The 22,934-nt window shown below is 36.1% G+C and overlaps 1 protein-coding gene across 1 annotated transcript in view; it reads left to right on the top strand.

Annotated features, from left to right (window-relative positions):
- Positions 1-22,934, top strand: part of NFXL1 (nuclear transcription factor, X-box binding like 1) — a 42,797-nt gene extending 19,863 nt beyond the window's left edge. Inside the window, exons 16-22 of the mRNA XM_079307037.1 lie at positions 1,780-1,920; positions 4,403-4,569; positions 5,306-5,375; positions 12,670-12,774; positions 14,022-14,108; positions 17,583-17,636; positions 21,350-22,934. Of these exons, the coding sequence (XP_079163163.1) occupies positions 1,780-1,920; positions 4,403-4,569; positions 5,306-5,375; positions 12,670-12,774; positions 14,022-14,108; positions 17,583-17,636; positions 21,350-21,523 (798 nt within the window). The 3' untranslated portion in view covers positions 21,524-22,934. The remainder of the gene's footprint in view (positions 1-1,779; positions 1,921-4,402; positions 4,570-5,305; positions 5,376-12,669; positions 12,775-14,021; positions 14,109-17,582; positions 17,637-21,349) is intronic.

Below are 22,934 nucleotides of genomic sequence, written 5' to 3'. Positions count from 1 at the left end.
GTTGGGATATTAGGAATATTAAAAGCTTTAGTGTGTAAAAGTAATTGGTATGTACATTCTGGGTATGGTACTGTTCTCTGCTTCAGACTCAGTTTTTATTAGGCCTGCTGGCTGCTTGCTGGCTTTTCCTCTTTTGGTTGCCAGAAACATCCATCAGAGATGGAGTAGGATGTTTGCAAGGGGCAGTAGGAGCCAGGTATTCAGACTGCTTGATGTGGTTCTTGTGTTAGTTCTTTAGCCAGCATTAGCTTCAGCTCTGATACAGGGGTGTGAAAAGGGTTGGATATGATGATCTTAAGGTTTTCTCCTCTGTGCTGTGCTTGATGTTCAACCTGCCGTCCTGAGCAGTTAGTCAGTCTCAGTGAGTCAGGATGATAAGGGTTCAAAAGTCTTGTTGTGAATGAACTGGATTTTTCAGTGATGTGATGTGCAGTAGTATTTTTTTGGGTGAAGCCCAGAAAAATTTATATAGGCAAATGGATTTAAATTGCACTTTGTGTGATTGATGGAGATAACATGGGCAGTACTGAAGGGAGGCTGTCCCTCACTCTGCCCTGTGGGGCCATCTCTCTTCTTTCTTTTCAGTTCCTGTGTTCTGCTCTTTGTATGATGAAGCCACTGGCAAAAGACAAAAAACTTTTTCTATTAATTTCTTTTCTTCCATTTTGATTATTTGAATGATTTTCCTGTAAAGAGAGATGTGTGGTAGGAATTGTTCAAAGTGGTAGGAGATTGCAGTGAGGGCTGTAGAGTTCAAAGAGGGTAAAGGAATGGGTACCCTGCAAAGCTCTTCAGCCAACTGCAATACAACATAAAATCACACCCTTAGTCTAGTCAAAGTGAGTTATGTCATATTAGCCTCTTGTGTAATAACATCACAAATAGTTTTTCTCTGTGAAGTGATCATGAAATTAAGAAAAAATCATTTTTTTGACAGCATCACTGAAAGCGATCTTTTTTTGTGTATTATATAATTGGCAAATGCTAACAGCGAGTTTCCTCTAATCCTTTTGTATGGAGGGACTTGTACTATATAGAGTAATGACTTCTAAGTAGATGCTCTGAAGAGTACTACAGAGTTCTGTTATCTGGAGTGTTGACCTCAAACTGGAAAGTACAAATGTAACATAAGACATTAAAATCTTAGTCCTGTTAGGGAGCCATTTCTGCTTCTCCCTACCTCTCCTGGGTGTTATATTTGATGTAGTCAGTATTTGCTTTTTAGAGTTTCTGGCTTGCAGGTTGTTTTCCATTTTTCAAACTGTAAAATATTTTGGATTTATGGTAAAATATTTGGGTATATGGTGACCGTAACACAATTAAGCCTGTGAAAGCGAACTGTTACTGTCTTCTGCAATAATAGCAAAGTGGCCTAGGAACCCTTAATGGAAGACATGAGTGTAATTCAGAAAGATAGAGCAAATGACACAAAAAGATTTGAGAGTGTAGGAGTCTTTCAAAGAGAAAGGGAAACTATGCTGCAAAAGTTAGCTTGTTTAATGAAATGTGCTTTTTTTTCATGTTACAATCAGTGCAAAACAAATTTGTGTGGATGCATTTTTATGTGGACAGGAACCAAAATTATACTTTAAAAAAATATCAAATAGAATTTCACTGGTGTTTTCTCTTTTATGAAGATACTGGAGAACCAAAACTTCTCTGTAATAATTCTGTGTCTCTGTGTGTAAATATACATATCTCACACATTACATATGTGCACTGTATGTATATATATCCCAACTGCAACTATTTATTTATTTATTTATTTTTAACTTTTAGGTTAGTCCGTTACCATGTCACTCTGCAAATCCCTACTCATGCAAGAGATTTTGTGGGAGGCTTCTTGATTGTCAGAATCATACCTGTATGAAAGAATGTCATCATGTTACTAAATTGAACAGTAGTGCAGATGGAAACAAGGTAGGTTAATTTCATTTTTGCTTTGTTTTTGTGTATTTTATATGGATATGCATTGCCTTCAGTTTTACTTGGAAAATAAAGAATTTGCAGTTGGAAGGTAGAGATCTATTCCAGATCCCGCTGGGAGACTTGCATGTGTGCTGTTTCCATTGATGCTGTGACAGTTAGCTAATGTAATTTCCTTAGGCTATAAATCTGACACAGTATTACATTTTTTCCAAATTCTATAATTTCATCAGAACCTTACTTAATACCCTTGAGACCTAAAGTAACATAAAGTTACTTTTTGTAACTGTCAGGGTCAAGGAAGCTACTGATAATCTCTATATGCAAATACATTTGCAATCTACTGGGGAAACTATTTACTGAGGGGAGTTTAAATGGAATGAGGAGACTGGGAGACCTTTAGGAGAGCACTGGAAATGCTGCAAAATTGATGAAGACTTTTCAGAATACTGTGATAAACATGAATATGTCATCCATGTCTACTAGAAATGTTCATTTATGCATTTAAGAAGTTGTAGGTGTTAACTGCTGAAGATAACATGAAGCAAAAACAAAAGTATAAAGCTTAAAGTTGTTCAAGTTATGAGCATTCAGAGACACATATATATGTTTTGTGGTTTGGGAGAGCCATGATTTGAAGGAAAACAGGTTCTCAAGGTTTTTTTAAGCATTACTTTAAAAAAAGATGGAACATGGACAGTCTGAGCATTTAGTAAAGAGAGAAGCAATCATTCAGTTGAGTACAAAGCAAAAATATTGTATTTTTACTAGCTATTTATTTGACTTAAATAGCATAACATCCCTGTGAATTAGTGTCCTGAAAGCGGTGTTATCATCTAATAACTGTATATTGTAGCTAACACGTTAATCTATTTATGATTATGGGAATTTTTCTCAAGAGTATGGACTGTTAGTGCAACTGTTGGAAGGGTAACTTGCAGCAATAGTGACATCAGTAAATTGTGGGAGTGACAGTTAAGCATCCCCAGTTCTGACTATAAGAGGCTGCCTGCCTGCTGCCTCAGTTAAGCCAATTAAAATGTGAATGAGTCAGGGCTATTCCTAGCTCCATTTTGAATGAGGCAATATATTCTCAGAAAAATGGGAGTCTATGTACCTGCAAAGCATGGGTAAATCTCATTTCTCAATTTTCTTCAAATCTTATGAACTCAAGTTGGCGTTGACCTTTAGAGCTTTTGTTCTCTTGTTTTGGTAGACTAAATGTAGTCACAGTTGATTAAATTTCTGGCTTATATGTCTGAGTAGTGATTTTTCTGTCTGGAATTTCAGTTTGTTCTTCCTGTTGTGTTATAAAAATGTTGTAGAAAGGCCAGCTACTTGCTTTACCTACCATTAAATGTTATATGACAGCTTTCTAAATGGTCTTAGCTGCTGTTGTTTTCTTATATTTGAATTTTTGTTAGTTAAAATTTGTAAACAATCATTGTACAAAGATTTCTCTTTAAATTTCAGCAAAAAATCTTCAACTAGAGAAGGAGAAGGAAAGGGGACTAGGGAAGAACCATCAAAACCTTAAAATTCTTATGTTGTCTTTTGAACAGGATAAAGTGGAACATTGGTGTTGGAATAGTGCTTTTGGGGAAGCTTTGTGTAGCTTCATTCTTGGATAAATTTGATTTACTTTGGCTGACTTCTTAGAAACTAAATATTGAATGTGATAGTGGGCCTTAAATACTGTGCTGTGTAGGTTCAGTTGATAAATCATGTCAATCTGTCTGGGTGTATTTGATCACAGATGGGGGTTCTGGGAGTTTTGTTAAGGGTATGAGTAGAAATTAAGGTTTATATACTATGCTGTGATGTTCATCACCTTGTGCCAGTTATCATATCACCTGGAACGTGAGTGACATCACAGCTCTGGTAGATTGGTGTGGTCTGTGGAATAGAAGCAAGACCTTAGGCAGCTCCTTGGATATACCCAAGTTAATAAACCTTTTTGGATTATATAAGTATCCTTTTTGGATATAATCTCCTTTTTGGAAGATTATGCAAAATATCATATGTGTATGGAAATGGAATGACTTAAAGTTTGCTTCTTATAATCAAGCAAACCAACCCCTCCACCCCTGTATTAAAGAGTAGTATGTAATGACTCAAGCATTACAAGAACATGGTGTCTGGGATGAGTTAGTTTTGAATATGTAATGACTTATTTTTCTAACAATTTTCCTTTGAGAATTATCAGGTGTTATAATCATCTTCTAAAACACTAATATTAAGGATGTTCTTTTATGTCCAGGCGGGAAAATAGAACTCTCTTTGACTGACAAACACTGACATTTTTGGTTTTCTCTTAAAAAACATGTTTTAACAATTACCCTTGCTTGTGAAATATCTTACTGAATAGCTTGATTCTCATCACCCCAACTCTTTCTTCTATGTAACAGGTCGTTAACAACACCTAACAAAACAAATACTTGGCCTTTTCTTTATTACTTTGTTTTTATTTTGTTAGGCGGGTCCCGAATGTTCACAGTGTGAAGAGGAGTGCACCAAGCCCCGGCCAGCTGGCTGTCCTCACCGATGTGCTTTGCCCTGTCATCCTGGGGATTGCCCATCCTGTCTCCAGATGCTTAAAATAAAGTGTCACTGCAAGCTATCAGTACTGTACATTGAATGCTTGTAAGTGTCAGAACACAACCCAGCTTTTCATTTGAATGCTATTAACTGGAAAATGTCTGGGGATGGCAGCTACTCTTATGGCAATTCATAAAATTTAATTATAATTTCTAAGATAATTTTTCTCTATTTAAATTTGGCAGGTATTTTATTTGGTATGACTGCTAGAATTGCTATAAATGCATGGAATCTCATGAACAGAAATTGTTATAATACAGTTAAACCTTTGAATTATGAAAATATATTGTAATCTACATAACATTTGTTCTATATGTGCTTCTTTTTGAGTATGTAAAGAAGAATTTTATACAAGTATTAGAATTAATGTAGTTAGTCTAACAGGTCTTTGTCTTTGCAGTTAATATCCTTCAATTTCTAGCTGTTTTAAATGAAGACCTGCTTAGTTTTTCAATTTGTACACTTTTTAAATAATTTGTATGTGTGGATAGACATTAAGCTAGACTTCATGAAATATAAGTTGGAATTTGGGATTGTTCTGAAAATATTTATCATATGCAAGTATATTTTTCTTTGTTCATTTTCTTTAAAGTACCTCAAGTCCTTTAAATTTGTGTGGATTTGTCTGTAAAACAGGACAATTCATACTAGTCACACAGGATGTGGACAAATGAGTCCACTTTTCTTTGCAGTGAAATATACTGAAAATACACCCCTAATTGCATTGATTTTAGTGTTTATAAATTGGATTTTTTAAAAGGTGAATACTTTCTTTTTACAGAAAACTAACACAAGCTGATTTAAAAGAAAAGGAGCTTCTTATTTCCTGCAGAAATCAGTGTCCAAAAGAGGTAAGCCATAGTAACAAAGCAATACTTGAGTTGATGGGTATGTGAATATAGGCCAAGCTGTCTAGAGAAGCTTAGTCTAAGTGAATATATTAAATGATAGATGTGAACTGTACTTGAAGGATATGTATTAATGTATAACTGTCAACTAGGAGGGTTATATTGAAGGAACAGAGGTTTGTTTCCAAGGCACTGATGGCTTGGATGTTTGAGCATGCAGATGAGGTTGAATGTGGAGGAGTATATCCTCTCACATGGTTAAAAACTGGTCATCAATTTATATCTCAAAAATGATAGGATGCTGTTTGATTAGGAAAAATGCTGAGAATTGAGGTTGCTGTTCTTATCTAAGTGCAGGTTTAGAATCCTTATCTATACAATTCAGAGACTAAGGGGTTTTATACTTAATAAATGAGATGAGCTAATAATGCCCTGGCATGTTAGTGAAATATATGTTAAGTAGTGTAAAAAGGAAGACAAGTTAGTCTCTCTACTGTTTCTGAGTACATCTAAAGGTTTGCTGTGAAGAAGAGAAGAACGATATCCTTACTTCATGATACTTAGACTATTTGCCAGTAGCATCAGTAAAGAAGATACCTGTTCAATACTGTGTTTGGGTATTAAACTTTGTGGAACAGGGCAGGAGCTGGTTGGAGAAGCTACTCAATTTTCATCAGAAGCAGCTTAGAAATGTTTCAGGATTTCTCTTGCAGCAGTGTTACCCACAACTGGGTGTGAGGGATGGGCCAAAGTACTTTGTCCTTGTCCCTCACAGTGCTGCTGCTTGTGTGCTTTTCAGAAATCCTTGTATTACTTACTATTTAATGTTTTTTCCTTAGTTGTCATTAATTGTGCTGAGAGTGACAGTTCTTTCTTTACTCCATTTCCCACTGGATGGTTGGAAAATATGTGAAGTGGAAAAGCAGGAATTTCATTAACGTCCAGTATTCATATATATTCAGTGTTAGAAACTTCAAATTTTAATCCCTGTCTTTATTAGAAGGCTTTTTATTATTATTATTTTGAGTAAATGCAAAAATTTACAAGATTCTGCTTTTCCAACAGTGTCTGTTCCTCTGCTTTTCAGCCAAGATTGTGTTAACCCCAACAGGAAGGCTGTGCTCTGTACATACTTGTGTCTTCTGCTTTTTGTCCTTGTAGATGCCTGATGGATTTTATTTTTCTGTAAATGAATGTTCCTGTCACAATTTTCTCATTGAGATGTCTAAATCTCTTTTCCTGGTGGGGGAACACTTCAGGATACTTTTTAATTGTCTATTTACATCTTAATTTTGTCCTTCCATGTCCTTCTCTGTTACTTTGGTTTTATTTGCTCCAAGACTTCCTTCTCTGTATTTTCAAGAGTACTTATAATCTCCTATCATGAACTGTATCTTCTGTACTTCAGCTTCTCTTCAAAGAATTTTTTTTCTTGTGGCTCATCATTGATTAATGTAACTGTTGTGATTTTTCTGGACATATTCCCCAGACTTAGTCTGGGATTTAAAATCCACCTAGCAGTGGTCACAGACTTTGGCTTGCAGTTCAGAATTGCTCCACAGGTGATGTCTTTTTTTTACTTAGTTTAGTGGGATACAAAATAAAGTGTATGGCAACAAAATTTACATTAGTTTTATAAAGCTTGAACTTAATTTTAAAATTCTAGCTCCTATAAATATTTTGGAAGATATGGTTTTTTGCAGCTTCTGCTGTTCAGGGAATTGTTCTAGTCTAATTGATGATGGAAAAATGCATGTTCTTCCTTTCCTGTGATGCTAGCTTTAGCTCTTACTGTCTTTCATTGAATGTAGAAGTTACTAGCTATTAATACCTTCTTGCTTCAGGTAATTCATCTATGTGTTACAGTTCATCCTGCTTTCTTCTGATCCTACTTTGGTAACTACATGGGTACTGTGTGGGGTTTTTTACCATTTCTTTGTGCAAAAAATCTGTTCCATTTCTCTGAATACCGAACAGTTCTAGAGATGTTTTGTCTGTTTCTGTTTTATAAATAAAATATATCTCTACACCTTTGAAAAAATTAGATACCTGTATCATAATACAAATTATACTGATACTCTCTTTTAAAGGAATCATTGATAAAAGTTTAAAGGGGCAGCCTTAACAGATACCATCCTGCCACTCCCACTACCACCTCTCCCCAGCAAATACAGGCCAAGCCCATGTTGTTGTTTTTAAGTTTTTGTCTTGTGAGACAAAACTTTTAAACAACTTGGCTGGAGATAAGATGGATAGGACTACTGAATTTTGAGGGTTTTTTTGTGTAGTTCTGGAAGCCTCAAGTAAATTTCTTGAGAATTTTGTTATTCAAGCTGACATCGAGTCATTCTCACAGCTCAATGAAGTTGATGTTTGCTATAAATCAGTGTGCACTATCACTCCTAGCTGACCATAGTGCAACTTAAGTTTAATAGAATGCAATATTCTACTGCAGTCATCATTTTTAGAGGTTTTTGTAATGCAGTAGATTGCGTTTTGTAATTGCAGTAGACTGTATGCTACCATATTTTACAGTTGCCATGGTACATTTGGGGATAAGGAAAACCAATTATATTGTCTGGTGCTTTGAAAAAAATGCTACAGAAGTTTCACACTTTTGTTTTGGCTATGGCAGTATAAAATTAAAAAAAATTACTTCCAGCATTACATAGTACAGCTCACATTTCCTTTCTGCTTTAGGGAGAAACAGTGTTTTTAATGCTGCCACAGCTGTTATATATGAGATTTTTAAATTAAAAAGTTAATTCTCTTGTTTGGTAATAATAACAAGATATCCTGTTGAAGGAAATGTAACTTTTTTTCTTAATCAGGGTGATTAAATTCTTATGATCATGCTTGCAGATGTTTTGAGACAATTGTTACATAGAAATTTTAATTTCTATCAGTTTTCATTGTTTGTTTTCCTGTCAGTATTTGTGAATCTGTATTTAATTTTATTCCATGTAGTTAGTATTTTTTTTGCAAAATAGCCATCCTTTGTAGTTTTACTGTGCACTCTGCTTTTGTCTTGGTTTGAAATATGGGACTCCATTATGATAAATTTCATTTAACACAATAGTGCAGTAGGGACAGTGTCACTTTCCCTGCTGTACTCAGCACTAGTGATTTCACATCCAGAATCCTGTTTTCAGTTTTGGGCACCTCACTAGGAGAAGGACATGGAAGTGCTGGAAAATGTCCAGAGAAGAGCAACATTGCTGGTGAAGGGTCTGGAGCACAAGTCTGATGAGGGGTTGAGGGAGCTGGGGTTGTTAAACCTGGAGGAAAGGAGGCTCAGGAGGGACCTGATCAGGCTCTACAGCTGCCTGAAAGGAGTTTATAGACAGGTGGAGGTTGTTCTAATTTCACATGAGTGGCAGTACAAGAGGAAATGGCCTCGAGTTGTGCCAATGGTGGTTTAGGTTGGGTACTGGGAAAAATATCTTCACAGGTGATCTAGTGTTGAACTGTGCCCAGGGAAATAGAAAATGGTAGAATCATCATACTTGTAAGTGTTCCAAAAAATGTGTGTATGTGGCACTTGGGGGCATGGTTTAATGGTGAACTTAGGGGACCCAATGATCCAAAATTCTTTTGGAACTGTAACAGTTCTGTGATTCTATAAAATTTAATATCTTTTTGGTTTTTTTAATGCATTGAATTAATTAAGCATTCTGGAAATAAAATTTAATTCTGTGAACATACATTGCAAATGTATGTGGATTGCAAAAATTTAGTTTTGTCTTTGGAAGTCATAAAACTTTTTCTGAATTAGCTTTTGTGATTGGTGCTCAAAAGTGCTATTTTCTTTAGTACCAGACTATTTTCTTTATTATCAGATGTGTATTAACATCTGATAATAATTCTGTTCACTTAAGCCTTCATAGGTGTTGGCAGAGTTTATCATCAGGTATAATATTAAGATTTAAAAGTATTGCCTATTGGAAAAGTATTTGTAGGATGTTTTTGGTTGGTGGTTTGTTTTTTTTTTTCAGAGTTGTGGATTAAATCCATTATTTTAATGGCCTTGCCATATCAAACATAAAGTCTTTTAAATTTGGGCTTTAGTCCAGAAGCTATTGACAAGAGATTTTGTACAGTAGAAAAGGATCTAAAGGGGTCACACACTTTCTGTTGTAGCACCAAGTAGTTCAGCACTGACACATAAAAGCGAGCAAAAAAAAAAAAGGATCCTCTCCCATTACATTTTTTATCCAGCAGAAGCAGCAGAATGAATGATTTTGTTTTCTGAGATCATGGGAAAATGTTTTTTTGCCATTCATTTCATAGCTTCTCTTGATACTTTTTTTTTTTAGTGTTGGTTTTACAGTGGAGGGAGTAAGAAGAAAGTTCCCTGCACAGAGATATAGGACAAGGAAAAAAGGTGGCAGGGAAACTTAAGTGTATACCTTTGCTTTTCAGTATTGGATTAAATATACTCCTCTGCTATAAATATTTTGGTTTAATGGTGTCTAAGAATTTTATTGCAGAAGCACTTAGAGGTTGAGGTGAGGGTTACTGTCTTGAATTTGCAGCTCTGACATGTCAGCTAGGACATGACCATTTGGGCTTTGACACTATTAATGAAAATGTGCCTAATTACTATAGTAAATAGTAATTGTAACCACGGCTTTGCTCTAGCCAGCATGAGGTGACACAGGTGAGACTAGGTGGAGTTATTGTATGTGATGCTCCTATGTAGGGAGCCAGGAGCCAGGCCCTCCTATGGCACAGTGTTCATGCAGTGGCAAATTGGTTTTGCAAAGAATGTGGTCACTTTTGGGGCAATTTGGCCATTAGACTCCATGTTCTGGTTGGTAGTCTGACCCTGGTAGCATGCAAGACTTAGACAAGCTTCTCCCCTCATTTTCAAAATGAGGCAAAATATTTTTTTGATTTCAGGGAAAAATATTTGCTGATGATCAGTTGTGCCTGAAAAAAAACTAAATTCCTTCTTTGATAAGGTGACCAATTTATATATATTTCTCTCCAGATAAAATGAATAGATGAGATCTGCTGCATAATATTTCAGCAGAGTAAGTCAATACTAGTAGTGAATATCTAGTTCAGATACAGGAGAGAGTTAATACCAGCATGGAGGTGGCTAAAGGAAACAACTGTGTTTGATTATCTTTTGGAAAAACAACACCCAACTCCCTCCCACAAAACAACATCAAACTAAAGAAAAAGCTGAAGCAAAAGATATTAACAATAAGGAAGATTTCCCAAGGACTGAACTTTGCATTGTTTTCAGTAATGACCTTGGCAGGCAAAAACTTCGTAATTTTCTGATGAAAAATTGTGGGGTGTTGTCAGTGTATGAGAATTGAGGAAGTCCATCTGTAGAACACATGTATTGGGGTCATGTTATTAAATACAGAAAAAAAGCAACAACAATAAGACATATATGTGAAGCTTATAATAAGCTCCCAGGAAAGAGCAGATATTCTTATTTTCACAGCATGATCAGCTGGAGAGAAATTCAAAGAGAGCTGAAGATGTTTTGGGGAAGGTACTTCACTAAGAATGAGGTGGAATTAAGGCATTGTACAAAATCCCTCTTGCTGAGATGCCATTTGAAATATTACATGCAGTTCTGGCTGTGTATTCAAGAAACATTGATTGAACATAGTTGAAATTCAATTAAGGGAATATTTATGATAATAAAGAGTCTTTTAAGAAAAGACAGAAATACTTCAATATGAGGATAAGAACTGCAGTTTAGACTACCTAGAACAAACCTAGGAAACTCAAAAAAAAAAAGCTCTTGTCTCTTGTAGTGAGCTCCTGGAGCACCCTCCTTAGTGAAACAGTAGAATAGGGTCAGAATGGGGGGACTGATTTCATGGTAAGCTTTCATCCAGACCTGGAGGGATACATGAGGTACCTGCCTGTAGGAGAATTGGATTTCAGGACTGAACATGGTGACTTAAAGGTTCCTTCTAGTCCTGTATGAAACGTGCTGAAACAATAACTAAAAAACTGAGCTGAAGCTATGAAGTATTTATAATAGCTTGTGACTGTCATGGTCATGAAGACATGTATAAATGTTCCATAAATTTAGTCTGAAATATTCATGTTCTGTTCAGGTGTGTGTTTCATGACACTAGCTCAGGTGTTGTGCCAGTTCCAATGGACTTCTGATTTACTGTACCCACCTGGGTTTGATAGTTACTTACTATTTTCCTTCTTGTGAATGAAGTGATGTAGTATGTTGTATATATTTTGAACTTTTAATGAATGTGAAAAATGTATCTTAAAATTGGACGTCTTAGAGTATTTTCCAATTTGTGTTGATCTCTTGATGACAGTGAAGAGATGAAATTTCACTTTCAATAAAGATCAATGTCTAATGCTATTTTAAGTAGATGGGGGCTTTAAAACTCTCTGTAAGTAAATCACTTCGATGTCTTCTATGCAATTCCACCTTTGGTTATTAACAGTATTGGGTTATGTAATTGAAAATGAAAAACTGTTACTGCAAAGACTTCTTATGAGCATATGAGCAAGGGATATTTTTAGTGAAGTTCTTAACAATGAAAAAAATCTGTTTACTTTACTGACATATTTTATCTAATGTAATGTGGGTGCACTGCTACATTCTTATCACTCAGCATACTTAAATTAGTAACTCAATTCTTACACAGTAAATGAATGATAATATTTTCTTTGTAAGTTAATAGTTGCACTGACAGTAAAAAAGAAGTCTTTATCTTTCAGATGGCAGAAATGGGATAATCTGCCAGATGCAAAATTTAGGATTTTGTGAAATTATTTTGGACATAAGAATTTTGGTCACCTTTATTTGACTTTTGCATAGTTTAGATAATGTTTGAATGCAAGATTTCTTCTCTGGTATTTTTGTTTCTGATTCCTTCATCTTCCTTTATTACTCTAATCTACAATAGCTACAGTATATGTAATTTCAGTTTTCAGGGTGTTTTTGCCTTATCTATTTGTACTCCCTTAGCACAGAGATAGCTAGGGTGATTGTTGTATATATTACTGTGGAAATGACTGTTCTTGAAATGTGTGAAAGGAGAAATTGTCTTCTAATCAAGCTGTGCCAATGAAAGAGAAATCATCCTACAGGGACTGAAAAGCAGTAAATAAGAAGCAAACATTTCCTCCCACAAAAGAAAGAAAAGAACAATCAAATATTTCACAAGTTGAAAAAGTGATGAACTGAATGAGTTTTCTGTTAAAATGCTAGGACTGAAATAAAATTCATAGATGCTTGGTAATTTTACAGTGTTATATTGATGTGGGAGTTTTATTTGTGTTTTGTTCTGTACAGTTGCCCTGCGGTCACCGGTGTAAGGAGATTTGCCATTCGGGTAACTGCCCTCTCAACTGCAGCCAGAAGGTTAAACTCCGATGTCTCTGCAAGAGACTGAAAAAGGTAAATTTACCTTTTGTGTTTAAAAGTTGCATTTTTTAAAGGATCTATATTCTTTACATGTTCCTGGGCTTGTATGGATGGATTATGTGGCTGCTGCAGATTGGAATAGGGCCAGTTGCTATAGTAGAGCTGTAACAATTCACATGAGCTAAAGATCTGGGCTGCTATATCAGAAGATTCACTGGAGAATATAAAGTCTTGTCAGTTCTAAAATATGTTAGCTACTTGACTTGCAATAGCTTTATCTTCATGCACACTTAAATTTTTGGAGTTTTGTAAAAAAAATACTCAGATGACCTGAAGTGATTTGAGAATAAAAATTACATTTTTATTATGATATTGGGAAAATTTACAGAAGTTTGGAATTGGCACAGATGTTGTGAAAATTGAACTAATGTAATCAATTAAGACTCCTTGCAAACCTAAAAGGAAGTACAGGCATCAGCATCCTTACTTCTAACATAGATAAGGACAAGGTAATATAACAAGTTTGCTATAGCTATACAGTATTATAAGGGCAACAACAGAAATTCATATGATGTTTTGACAAATAATAATGTCTTAATGAAAAAACCCAACATGATATGTCTTAATTAAAAAGTGTTTACTTTTCTGGACCCAGTTCTGATCCTTCCAGCAGTTCCCTGGAGTCCTCAGCTTCTCCAAAATATGTTTTATGCATCTAAGAAGTCTTGCAGGTGGGATGCTGAGCAGAAGAGATGATGGCACATACAGAACAAGTGGTTAAAATTGATCAGACTCAGCTTACAGATAACCAATTTGTTGGGTTTTTTTTATTCAGTACTAGAAGAAGGGGAGAAAGTATGATTGAGAATGACTTTATTTCCCCCCACACCAGACTTTGTCCTGTAATCTAAGACTGTAATCTAATTGTAATCTGAGTTAAAATAATCTATATGAAATTACTGAGACTCTGAATGCAAACTTTCTTCCAGAAGTTCAGGAAGTTATTTTACTTGTCTAAGGCAAAAAATGGGTAAAGAGGAGAAAAATGAAACTGGACTATGGATTTATTTTTCCTTTCATCTTAGCTTATTAGAAAGAAGGGAAAAAAAAGTCACTTTAATATATAATTACAGGTTGAAATAATGTCAAGTCATTAGCTTTATTTTATATGTAAAATCAGTGATTTACTAAATAAGAAAGTTTTACTGTTTTTATAAAGAAAATGACAACTGAAATAATATATAGGGAAATGATTATAAAAGACAAATTATGCTTAACAGGAAGTACAGTGCAGCAAGATACAAGAAGGCCAAGTTTCACTGGAATGTGATGCATTATGCAAGGAAATGAAGCGGAAAGCGTATGAGGTAATGTATCCACTGTAGCTATAATTTCTTCTCAGAGCTTCAAGAAAAGTAGAAAAAAGAACACATTTTTCAAGGCAGTACCTGCAGAAATGCAATGTAAGTGGGTGTGCTGTTGAATAGGAGCTATTTTTTCAGACTTGAATTTATGAATGATGTTAATTCACTCAAATGCTATTTTAAAACTATTATTTTTCCTTTTTTTTTTTTTTCTTTAAATTGATTGGAACTGATTCTTCCCTCTTTCACTGTGAGAACAAGTGATGATCAGTGATGATAAAATAGTCATTAGTGCTGTAACACTAGTCAGACTGCTTCACAGGGCATTGTAAGGTCTGTCTTTCCAGTGAAGGTTTTGCAACTATCAGTTGCTCTGCTTGTCCAATGTGGAGTATAATCCTGCCATATGGTATTAGTTATCCTATACTGGAAGAATTGAGACTTTCCAGCAACTGCAGAATACTACTTAGGCTGTTGTTAACGTGACTTCTCCCTAGCTCAGCTGTTTCATGAAGTAAAGAATTTGCTGTGTGGTGTCACACAGAAAGAATTTATTCATATGCTGATTGGGTTTTATCAGGTAAGTATTAGGTGTGATAAATTTACAATCCAAGAACTCAATGGGTAAAGCTGACAAGTCAACCTCTGCTCAGATTGTCAGGATTGATTGACAAATTCTAACAAGTACCACACTGACCAAATCCTGCAACTTTGCAAGCAGGTTGAATGCTAAAACTCTTGGGATATGCCTTTAGGCAATCCCAACCATAACTAACAGTTCCAGTGAGAATGTGGAGATAAGTTCATAGTATATGGAGTCCCTTCCTAAGCAAGGTGAACTCTCAGTAAAACTACATGAGCTGAGACCCAGCAACATATTTCAGTGTGGTTTGACTGGAGCTGATACTACTACCAATTTCTGGTCCTAATGTTGTAATCCACAGGGAGAAATGGTCTAATGCAGGGAGCAAACGGCTACAAGTTTATGCTGTAAGCAATGCCATAACCTATCTATGTGTACCTTCTTCTCAGAAGAACATGTATTTACTTGTTCTGAGGTTTTTATATAAAGTGATATAGTTTTAAATAAAATTCTTTCTAGGCACTTTCTTGTAGCCTGTGTTGACTTACTATGCAAATGGCATACTAGAATCATCTATTATTAGGCACTTGATGAAAGTGGTTTATTTATGTCTATTACTGTTTAATGTGTCCACACTGGAAAAAAACCCAACTTGTTGAAAACTGCAGACATTTGCAAAGATAAATTAGCTTGCACATTTTCAAAACACCCATTAATTTCTAAAACTGAAGTGCATTAATTCTTAATGAAACTTTCCATGTCTGGCATCTAGTGAGTAAGCACTTCTTATTTGAATGTGTCTTTTACTGTACATTTTATTAAAGAAATAGTCCTGGAAATGTTTTTCCATGCTGTGATTATAATAGTTAAGATTCCCTTTATCTATATACATTATATCTACGTATCTTATGCAAATATGACCTGTCCAAGTTTAGGACAAATTTGGGGAAAAAAGAGCTCCAAAGGGCCCCCCCCCCCCCCCCCTTTTTCTTTTTTACAATTCCTTCCTTCAATGAGCTCAGAAAGAATTGTTCTTGTGGTGAAAATGGAAAAAACTTTTTATTAACAAAAATACAAAAGAAACACTCCCCCAACCCAAACCCAGATGAGACGAACCCAGCCGGTCCTCGCCGGGGAGAGTGGCAGAGCCTCCTAAGCCGACCTCCAGCAGCGGCCCCCGAAGTCCAGATCCTTGTCCTCCGGAGTCAGTGCAAATCCCTGGAGCAGGGAGAAGGGAGAGAGGGGGAGGGGCAGCCGGGAGCAGGCCCAAAGCAAGCCCAAGACAAGCTAAAGCGAGCCCAAGACAAGCAAAAGCAAACCCAAGACAAGCCAACACGGGGGCACAGACAAAACAGCTGGGGGAAAAAGGGAAAAAAACGGCCAAAGAAGCCAGGGGAGGGGGTCACAGCTGAGCAGACGGCAGAGAGCAAGACACAGCCCACAACCGAAGTGCAGCAAGAGAGGGCGAGAGCCGGAAAACACCAGCCTAGATAAAACCATCCGAGGGAGGGACCGGCAGCTGCACGGGGGAAGCAAGGAGAGGAGCCAGTCCAAACATCAGCCCATAACAGACCACATCAGTGTAAAAAAAAAAAGCTTTCTGTTCTTTCCCACATTTGAAGGTCACTTTTTCTTTTGTAGCTGAAATTTTGCCATTAGATGGCAGTGTAAAATGAGGGGGCTCATTTGGGTAGTTTTTTGCACACCAGACTTTCAAATTTCAGATGTGCATAGATGAAGAGGTCCATTTCACACATTTCTAAAGAGACTCTGCCATTGTATCTAGATTATTGAAATTCTTAATAGTGCTTTTATTTGATGCAAGGTTTAGTAATTTAAACATTTGTCTGAAAACCTGAGAATAGGACTTTTGGCCTGCCTCCAGTGCCTGCTGTTTGAGCTACAGTGTGCTAAAGCATGAACTAGTGTGCTTTCTCCTTAGTCATCAAAAGCTCTTAAATTGGGAATTATTTATAACCAATTCTACCAGTGTAAACAGTATTCAGTAAACGGTTTTCATTGTTAATATGCAAATCATCCAGCTACTAGGATCAAGATTTTTTTCATTTCAAGTTATTAATAGGTTTTTACATGTAACTTATCTAAGGTAGTGATTCAGTGACTGCAATGCTAAAAAGTCTAAAAAAGAAAAGGGGGATATATAAACTTCTCCCATGTACTCTTTCTGTGGGAACTGAAGAGGGTGAGATGGTGTCTCTGTCTAATGGCCTTTGTTGGATTTATCTCCTGTTAGCATGCCTGGTTGTTTTTTCAGTTGACATAAACTTTTGGCATCGACAGATGTCCTGTAGCACTGAAATTCTAGATTTAGCCAAATACTCTGTGGGAGTAGAATACTTTCCTCTGTTGTGAGCCAACCTCCTGGTAAATTCATTTTATGCCTGTGCATTATGAAAAATAATTACTGATGTTTTATCCCTGTTTGGCATCTGTGTACTCTCTCCAGGATTTGGTGTCATGTTAGTCACCTGATGAATCCTAGTCATGTATCTCTTCAGATGGAAGCCACCTCATCCTGTTGTCTTTTGTGTGTGTTCAGGCTTCATATTTATTTGTTATTGTAGGGCCACAATAGAATGTAGGTACTGAGATTCAAGTATGTGGTGTCTTTGCATATTGACTTTTTTTTCTGCACCATTTTTTTCTTAGTACTTTAATTTGCTTTCTTGAACATTGTAAAATATTTCTATAGAATTATCAATTGTAACTCTCATGAATGCTTTTCATATAATTTTTGTATGGTAGAGCTCACATGATGGAAAGTTGGCAGACTTTTGCTGAGAATAATTCTATAGGAGAATTATGACTCCTTAAGAAAATAAGTTTAGCTGCTGTTTACAACAGTTTTATTATAACTTTGTGTGTCTGGACAGAAAGAAGAAGCAGAAGCCAAAGCTGCTCTTGAAGAAGAGAAGCGAAGACAACAGGTATTAGCCTTTCTTCTTCATCTACATCATCCTCACCTTGTTCTTGTTAGTAAATAATGTAATTTACATACAATTAAAGATGTATGGTTTTGAATGTGATATTCACAGTCATTCCTGTCAGTTCTTACCATACTCTGTGTGCTGTAAATTATTTACAACGGTCAAAGCCACATTTTCCCAAACAATTTTCATAGTTTTGTGCAAAGTGGTAACTTTGTGTTGCTATAACTTTGTATAATGTATATTTTTTTTTTAATACTAGGTATGTTTTATTTTAATCAAACACTTTATGCAGCATACACACCACAGAATACTGAATAGCCTCTGCAAGATTAAATCTTGGGTGAAGCTCCCCTTCTCCCTCCTATCATGAAAGAACAAGGACAGCTAGATGAGTCTTTGTCCTTCAAGGTCTCTGGGGTGGAGGGGGAATGTGTATTTACTGTAATTGCTGTTGGTGGTGAGGGTATGTGGTTGGCATTGTAATCCACAAAGCTGCTGTGCCAGCTGCCTGGAGGTGCTGATACTAATGACATTCAGGCAAACACTGTAAGCTCAGTTGGTGGTGATGGCTAAATCAGCTTTGCCATCTGGAGTCTGCATGCTTCTACCCAGTTCATGCATATGTGCCTGTGCCTGAGTGAGCATTTGACACCAAATCATATTCCATGTCCAGTGTGTGCCTTGACTCCTTTTACTCAATTATCACAGCATCTATGTATTTAGCTTACACTTGTGTTTTCACCTGCATGTCACACTCTGTTTTTATCAGAAATTGGTGGCTTGTTCCCTTCTTGTAGGGGGGCAAGGGAGGCTTACAGAGCTGATCCACTTGTGCCATTTCCCCAGTCTCATTAGGATAGACAGTTTCTCTGTGGGTCACAACTTCTCATGTACACATTTTGTAAGTTCTGTAAGCAATTAATAAAAATGCTACATCTCAAATGCTCTAGTTAGGCTGTGCATTTGTATTTTGGTATTTGCTATATGTGGTAGCAACTTTTGCTAATACCATTTACAGATGGAATCACTTGTTTCTTAGTGGAAGAGATGGCTTGGCTAGGCTTCATGTCATGGCCCTAGCAGCCAAATTTTTCCTCTGCTTCTAATTCAGAGGCACCCTGTGAGGCCAGGGTTTTCACAATTGCTAGAGGTGGAAAAAAGATCAGTGCTTTGATTATTTAACAACACAGACCAAACTCTCTCTGTCCCTCTCCATTGTGAAAGATTTGGTTAAATTTTCAAGCTGTTTAGAGTTTCAGTACTGGAAGTTAGGGTCTTGAACTGAAGTGTAATTTACTGAGTTGTATGAAAGATTTAATTTCCCTTTTTTATATACAAAGAAAAATATTAGCAGATCCTTAGAAGTTAAAAAGTCAAGTGTTCCCTTTCCCCTATTAATTAAAATATATCCTTACTTTAAGACAATACACTTTGTCACTTTTATTTGCATTCATTTAGCTACATTTTCCCATGGGAGTGCTACTCCTTTCAGTGCAGGAAGAACATGATGAATAACACGTTAAAGAACAAAATCCCGTGCCTGAGCAACACTGAACTAGATGTTTTGAGTATACAATTTAAATAAATGCATTTCATTTTACTTTTGTTATGTTCATATACAAAGAAATTAGGTTCTTGTCTAAATAAAAACCCTAGGCTTGTTTAGCTTGTTTGAAGACTGGGCACAACCATTACTTCACAGGTCATTAAGGTGACACTTCAGACATGTGACAGTTACACAAAATTTCTAGGTAGCCTTTCAAGGGTAGTGATGGCTTCTCATATTCTTTGCCTACAAGTCTTTTTTCATTCTGTGGTTTGTTTTCTTTTTAAATTTACTTTTAGACAAGTTTTTGTAGAGTTCATTAGGAAAGCAATTCAATAGCTATTACATAATTTTGTTTGGGGGCCTATATTTCAGTTTGACTGTTACAATTCATAGACCTTTCTGCTTTTAAAATGTACTGATCACAAATGTATAGTAACTGCAGGAGCCCCAAATTTTATTGAAATATCTATCTAAAATTATATACTGCCATGTTGTCTATAAACCCATAAAAACTCTGCCCTTGCCTCCAGATTTTGGATTTGGAAAAACTGTTTTATTTAAATGTTTTGCTTTTCTGAAGGAGGATTAGCTAGTTGATATTAATCTTGTTTCAGATAGGCTGTGACTTTGTCAGAACTCTTCTCCCATATCATCAGAGAAGTGCCAACAATTTCTGCCTTTATTAGGTACAAAGGAATAGACATCAAAATAGGTTCCTTTTTCCTGTTAATGGTGGTATCTGGCACAGGAAGGGAAAAGCTGCTGTGCGAAGCTCTGACAAATATTTGCTGTCAATGGAGGAAGACCAGACATCAGGCAACCTTGAGTTCTGAGGGAAAATTTTATTTACTGAACTACTACTCTGTCCATTTCCCAAAACAGTCTTTTACTTGTTTTTTTAATGCACCTACTGTATTATCTTAGTCCTTCTTCCTGGCAGCACTGCACTTGTAGTCACATAGATTTATTTCTTGTCATGGCCAGGCTTTGTCTCTGTTCACTGTCCATGATTCCTTTGCTTCAGCTCAGTCTTGCATCTTTTGCCCAGCCAGTCCTGTCTTGCTGCGCTCTGCTACTCCCATTTCTTTACCCTTTCACTCCATCTGGTTTCTCTGCTCCCTAGTGCCTTGTCCCATGTTTTCTCTAGTAGCTGACAACTTGACCAGAAATCCAGGTAGTCATGAGACTTCGTCTGGTTTTAGTCTGTCTCAGGTCTTTAGAGCATCTCTTCTAATTTTGCTAGCAATTAGATGCCTTCTTATTGGAGCCTCACCCTAGTCTTTACTCTTTATTCTAGGCTGCCTAGTTCCAGTTTTATTTTGGCTTTGTACACTCAAATGAGTTTTTATCTGTATTCTCTTGATGTTCTTTTAAAAAAATGTGGAGGAGGATAAGGAACAGGGATCAGAGATCCTATTTTTTTTTTCAGACAGGACCCTGAAACTGCCCTTCTTTGTTGGAAGCTTGGCATTTTTATTTTTGCAGTTGTTTTGCTCCATTTTTGGGCTTATAGGCATGTGCTTCCTATTGGAGGATATTATATACCTCTTAACAGTCATGGGAGTGAATAAATGTTCAAGTTGTAACACTTAACAAATGGAATATTTTTGTGCGTACTTAAGATTATAGCAATTAGTCTAAAATTTAGTGAGAATGCATATATAAAGAATTGAGGGAAATGGCACAGATTTTTAGTTACTTATGTTTTTATTAATTTTTGGCAGAGTGCATCTTTATTATGAAGGAATGTCTTTAAAGGTTTCAACCTATGCCCTTAGAGAAGTTAGTAAAATAGCTTAAACACAACTGTTTTTTAATGGGGGAAAAAAAAAAGTATTTTTAACATATTTCATGGAAATAGCAATCTTATTTTAGCTTAATATATTCAGCCTGAGTTTAAAAAGTGAGCATGCCAAACTTCAGCTGGCTGCATTTTTGGCAATGTTTTTATAGGCAAATAAACAGTGGTTTAATACTTGAAAGCAATGTGCTTTGTACCTGTGGGATGTCATGCTACCATCTCATCTCTGAGATGTGTAACTTCTGTTGGCTGATAGTCACTTCTATTAAATGTTATTTGGTAATGTCACTTAAAACCTTAATGTTTCTTTGTTTTTAATTCTGACATAAATGTCAACTACTTGTGGTTCTCTTTATTTAGGCTGAGCTGGAAGCTTTTGAAAACAGATTAAAAGGGCGAAGAAAGAATAAGAGAAGAAAGGATGAGGTAGAAGTTGAACAATCATCGTGGCAAAAGTACAAGAACCTCATTATGCTGCCAGTGTTCGGAGTTGCAGTTGTGATGGTTGCGTGGCTCATGGTCTACAATGGCTGAAAGCAACTCAATATTTAATATACCTCAGTTGGACTTTAGGTAGCTATTATTCCTAGAATGTTAGTCCGTATGTAACAGAACTTAATAAGCATAGGTTATGTATGTATACTATTTGCTAAGAAAAATGCAGAGGAGGGAAGAAATGTCACTTTTTGTGTTATTACATGCACAGCACAAAACTGAACTCAGACACTGAAAGTAATAGTAGATTCTAGTCTACACTGAAGTGCTGATAGTTTGACTGAGATTTAACATCTCTTCTATTAGTAATGTTATTTTCCTTGTCTCCATTTCATAATATTAAGAATAGATTAGTATAAAATGCGTTATTGAATATGTTTCCTGTAAAATCAGCTTAGTGGTTTATTGAAGGTTAGTGTTCTTAAGCTCATCTTTATGTTGTATGACACAATAGTTTCTGTGCTTCACACCAGTTTTAATTATGACAACTAACAGGGAACCTTGGGTCACTTAGGCTTGAATATTCTGGGGTCTTATTCAGAGCTTTGTTCAGATAAAGGAAATATGAACTGTCTTTCAATTCAGCTATATTACAAACAAAGCGGTGCCCTCCCCCTTACAGACTGTGGGGTTTTCTTTTTTGTTGTTTCACCTCACCTTATCCCACCCTTATTTCCTCAAAATTGAAGTTCCTTTAGTAGACAGATACAGTGGACACGTTGAACATGGATGTGAAGAAATTTCAGGGAAGAGGGATGCATTCTCACTGTTGCCCCAATTGCCAACAGCAGAATAATGGTTTGAAATTAATATAAGTATCAATAGACTCTATTTTGTATGGATAAATGTCAGAGTTGGATATTTGCATAGGTGTGCAAAATTGTAATTGAATAGTGTAATAATACGGCTATATGATCTTCTGAAGCCATCTGGATGGTGCTTGGTAGTCACATTTAAACCATCTAGCTAAACTTCTAAACTTTAAATATTTTCTTACTCATGGTTTTGAATACCTTGCTTTAGGTTATCAGTACTGGTTGGTAGAACTGGAAAGTTTTTATTTGGCTTCGGGATTATCAGAGGAGCTGTGTAATCCCAGATGAGACCCTGCAAGTTAAATTCAGGAATGGGGAAATGAAACTGAATTTTTAAACCTCTACTAGAAACTTTTTGCTGATACTTGAGCATTGCAGGTTACTGCAAAGTGATTACAAGCTCCTGCAAAAAAGTGGTGCATAGCTAATGGGTATTAGTATTATGCCCTTGTAATTCAGGCATATAGTTTCATCACAAATCCTGCAAAAGCAGTGGGACCATTTGTATAAGTTAGTAGTTTGCTCTTTTGATTGATTTTTGACTTACTCGTAAAGGGACCCAGTATTAATTTGAACATCCAATTGCAATTCTGATTCACCAGCTAGAAAATAAAATAGAAAAGCTGGAAAAAGGC

The sequence above is a fragment of the Erithacus rubecula genome (assembly GCF_903797595.1).
Source record: "Erithacus rubecula genome assembly, chromosome: 5".
In the NCBI taxonomy this organism is placed as follows: domain Eukaryota; kingdom Metazoa; phylum Chordata; class Aves; order Passeriformes; family Muscicapidae; genus Erithacus; species Erithacus rubecula.
Note: the sequence above shows the minus strand (reverse complement) of the source record. Positions and strands in the feature narration are given on the sequence as shown.